The sequence below is a fragment of the Olea europaea genome, chromosome 19, assembly GCF_002742605.1.
Source record: "Olea europaea var. sylvestris chromosome 19, O_europaea_v1, whole genome shotgun sequence".
Taxonomy (NCBI): Eukaryota; Viridiplantae; Streptophyta; class Magnoliopsida; order Lamiales; family Oleaceae; genus Olea; species Olea europaea.
The window spans coordinates 7,141,602-7,146,169 of record NC_036255.1 but is presented as its reverse complement, the minus strand read 5'-3'; the positions used below and the strand labels follow the sequence as shown (position 1 = coordinate 7,146,169).

Here is a 4,568-nt window from a genome sequence, read left to right as displayed (position 1 = left end):
CTCCTTTCAACTCCTGCGCACGGGTCATTATTTCAGCCCTACTCAAACAAATGTCGTGACCTTCGTTATCTCCGACTTTATTTCTCCTTTCCTTTTGCTGAAACATCTGTTGGTTAGCATTCTCCGAGGTCTGTGAGTTTGCTGTAATTTCTGCATAAGTCATTCTCTGTCTGTTTCGTTCAATCACCGTTTGTCGTTTGGCCTTATCCCTAGCAACAAATGAGTCAACAACTGCTTGAAACACCTGCAAGACCGACGCCCATCCCTCTCCATTTGCACCTTCTGGTATCATGACAACTCCTTTCCGACGCCTCTCCCCATATTGTGCTATCATTAAATATCTGCCTCGATGGTTCACACACCGTTGTGCCAAGAAAGCTCTTGAAGACTCATTGAACTTAAAAACACATTCCTCAACTTCACTTCTCTTCCTCAATCTGTCTACCATATTCACCATCCAAATAGCACCATACCTTCCCATAACGATTGAATCCGATAACTTCGAACCCCATTCTGTCAACTTAACAGTGCCAAAATCGTTAATAGATACGGCGAAGTCCTTCGCCTCCACTCTGAAACGATGATTAAATACCAAACTACGCACATCTGCCAACTTTTTCCCCTGATTGTGTATTAGCAATTCATCAAAGGGAAGAACGGACAAGCCGATTGATCTCGTGGCATCAGGCTGCCGCTGCAGGTGTCCCGACGGCGGCGCGTGGACCACACGCGCCGGCAGACGCGCGGCCGGAGCGGCGCGTGTGGGAGGCAAGTCACCTGCGGGGGTCGCCGGTCCCTGCTGATGCCGCCGGTGAGGCGCGTCTGCTCCAACTCTGGCCGGAACTGGTGGAAATCGATTGGGCGGCTCTAGGGTTTCCACAGAAATCGCCGCCTGTGTGTGAACTGGTTGGTCGGAGGATCTGATTTGTGGCGTGAGGCCGATTGTGTGGGGGTGTGGTGGCTGAGTTATTTTGGATTGTGAGGGGAGCTCCATTTCTCAGTAACCGAAGGTCACGCCAGAGTCTTCATCGGAGGTTTTCGTTCTTCCACAGTATTGAATTTCGGTTCTTTGCAAAAGGGTACGGAGTTCTTGCAAGGCCTTTGACTGATTTACTAAAGAAATTAATATTAAGAATATCCATTCCATAATTTGTTCCTTACGTGTTTTCAAGTTTAGATTTTCTTTTACTATGAGTTAAAACTCCTTCGAGATAGCCATGTATCAGTTCAATTCAAACCTTTGGTATAGTTAGCATTGTTTGCATGAATCACCATTTGCAAGGTGAGGTAATTCCCAATTTAGGGCCCGTTTAACATAGCTTTTGCTTCTATTTTTGCTTCCTATAAAAGAGCTTTTGGAGAAAGTTACCTTAATTTTGTTTGAATTTTTTTTTAAAAACATTTCCTACTCCGGAAGTGCTTTAAGAGAAAGCCAAATTGAATCAACTTACTCCAAATTTCTTCTAACTACCAAAAAGACTTTCATAGCATAAGTCAAACGGCTCCAAAAGTAGCTTTTGGGTGTCAAAAGCTTCTTTTGACTTTTCAAAAGTCGTGCCAAACGATTTCATGGCCAGGATAGTTGTGCCTGCAAGTGCCCCCATTGAGTGTACTTTATTTACTCATCCCTCTCTTTTATAATTACAAGCAACTAAATGATTTTAGCTTGAAGGGTGGCGAATGACCGTGGAGGGAGGATCTTGGATTTGTTCACAGGCACTTTACTCTCTAGTCTCTACCTTGGTTGTATTTCATAAATTCTATCAGACTAGATATATTTGTGTTTTAACACTTGAACAATCAAAGGTAATTTTCGTTAATATGCTTTTGGCTTATGTTTGCAAGCCATGGATTTCTGTTCAATGATTAAGTTTGAGGTTTGTGATCTCCATTTATGCCAGAATATGTTCCGCGCAGCTTATTTTTCTAGTTTCATAGCATGAGAGACTCAGTACTTTTTAAACCCAGCACTCTGACCCGTATTAAAAACTACATTGTCAACTGCATTTTCTGAATTAGAAGTCGAGACCAGTTCGGTCGGATAACTATTTGAGTTGTCTATCAACAGGAATTGTTTTCACCTCAATCCCAGACTTGCTATGAGTTATGCCATATTTTGTAAACTGTGACAGGAGACAGGAAAAACTAATTATACAACCTGAATTACAAAATTAAAACAACTTCGCAAATTAAAAACCTCACAACCACACTGATTAAAATAGCATCGTGCAGCTTAAAAGATTTCACAATTAACACATATAGTGAACAAGTTTTAACAGTAATCAATCAAACACAAATTTAAATAATAATAACGAGCCAAAAGTATTAATAATTAAGCAAAAAATACAATATTTAACCAAAATAACAAGTAGAAACGCTCACTATAGAGTATCCGGAGGCCCAATAATGGTAACACTCCATTCAAACAGGTCTGCTTCATCTAGCAAGCCAGCTGAAAATCCATCCACAGGGTGTTTGCATAGATCTGCAAAGAGAGAAAGCACGGATTATTACCCCCAATTAACCCACAAAAAATCTCATAAGAACAAAAATAGAAGAAACCCAATGCTGATACACAATTCAGGGGCCAAAGAAAAAGGAATTCTCAATAAGTCAATACCTTTGAGCTGTTTCTGAAGGAGAAGGCTAGCTTGAGAGGCTGAAGCCATCAAATAGAATACAGAAGATTTCAGAGAGGGGGAGAGAAAAGGAAGGTTCAAGGTACCCGACGATTAAAGAAAGGGAAAGAGAAGATTTATGGCGTTTGAAGAAGCTGACACTGTTCTCCATACGTAACTTTGTCGATATAGGGAGAGTTTTTGTCATGGTATAACGATTAATATGAAATTTCCCTTAGTCATTGAATATTTATAATTTATATAATAATTCAAATTAATTTTAGATTTCGTTTAGTTTCTGTTTCGCGCGGGTTAGTCGCTAACAATTAAAAAGGATCAGACGATTGTGTAAGGGACAAAACCTCTTGAGACAAAGTCCCAAAAGGGGTGTTCTTTTATTGGCGATAAATTTTACAATTGGAAATGAAAAACAATATGCCTCCAAGGGGCGCAAGCACACGAGTTACTAAAAGAAAAGTGTTTAAATCTAAAAATTAGGGAAATGAAAATTACATGTTCTCTGTTCGAGAGTCTTGGATTCGGTCCCTTGCTTCTATATCCTTTCTCCTTTTTATACTTCATGGACGATCTCTTTTTGATCAACCGCTCTAAAAACTGTTTGATCGTCCTATAACTACCCACTTTCTTCGTAATGGCTACTTTGTCATGAAAACTGCCTTTTTAACTGCTGTCATTACCCTTCATCGTTCAATTGCTTTCGATTGAATTCCTTGAATCGTGGAACGTGACAGGACTGCTTTAATAACTGCTTTGATAACTGCACTTCTTGATAACCGCGACGCTTTTTGTTTATTAAGACTTTGGGCGACTTGAAGGTTTGGGCGAGAATAGAGTAACAGCTCTGGGCGACTGTATGACATTCCATTCGCTCAGATTCTGGGCGACTTGCAAATTTGGGTGATGGTGTTACCACATTCTTGAGCCTCCTTATTTGGGCCTTCATCTTGATTTGTTTGATTGAGCTTCGTTATTTGTGTTATCTGATTTGAGGATCCTCCAATTGGGCTTCACTCCTTAGGTTGTTCGATTTAGGCTGCATTTTTATGTGTTAACAATTACCTCCCAATATGGCAGAATTAATAATAATTATTAAATTTTGCCATATTCACTTTGTGTTTCCAGCAACATTCGAAATTCCCAAGAATTTCAATCATTGTTTCCTTCTATAACTTGAAAAGGTGCGTCATTCTGCAAACCCTTATAACCCTCAAACACGCCATTTCACTGCACCACTAAATCACGCCTCAAATTTTTTCGCGTCTCTCTCAAGATTTACTGTCATCTTTTGCTTCCCTACTACGTAACCCTGCAAAATTTCGTTTCATCTCAAATGACTACTTCACAATGTCAAGCCGGCGACTCCTTTAGTTTCGATGACTTTCAGAAACTCCTGAGTCGTTCATATATAACTCCGAGTTTTCTCGCACCCGCCGACGTTGGACATAATGAGTTCTACTTGGGTCCTTTCTTCAACAATGCAGAGGTAGTTGAACAGGCGGCGGTGGGTCAGCTGTTTCCTTGCACTCATGGCCCTCCTTTTCTAAACTCTCTGCCGCTGGGGCCACTTCGCGAAAGAGGTATTCGCACTTGGCCTAAATCTGATGTAGCTTTTCGTAGGTGGTATGCTCGCCTTGTGGATCATGGTCCTACTAAGGCACTTTTTGATAGCGCTAGGATTTCTGATTTGTTAGAAATCTCTATTCGCCCTCCTACTTTTGATTCTGCACTTTTTTCGATTGCTTTGAGCTTTTGGTCTTCCGAGTATAATACCTTTATTTTCCCTCTCGGCCCCATGTCTATTACTCTAAGGGATGTTGGGGCCCTGGTGAATCTACCACCTTTGGGCGATACCATTTTTCCAGGTATCTTGGTTTCTGATGGCGCCCCAAAGTTTGGTAAAAACTACACCGATTCTTATTCAAGCCTGCA

The 4,568-nt window shown here is 40.9% G+C and overlaps 1 protein-coding gene across 3 annotated transcripts in view; it reads right to left on the bottom strand.

Moving 5' to 3' along the window:
• The window catches only part of LOC111368641 (ubiquitin-conjugating enzyme E2 7-like), a 10,105-nt gene extending 7,284 nt beyond the window's left edge, over window positions 1-2,821 (bottom strand). For all 3 annotated transcript variants that reach the window (XM_022990004.1, XM_022990005.1, XM_022990007.1), the window contains exons 1-2: window positions 2,621-2,821; window positions 2,383-2,485 (exon numbers count right to left, since the gene is read on the bottom strand). In XM_022990004.1, coding sequence (XP_022845772.1) covers window positions 2,383-2,485; window positions 2,621-2,669 — 152 coding nt within the window. In that variant the 5' untranslated portion in view covers window positions 2,670-2,821. The remainder of the gene's footprint in view (window positions 1-2,382; window positions 2,486-2,620) is intronic.
• Between the last annotated feature and the right edge of the window lie 1,747 nt (window positions 2,822-4,568).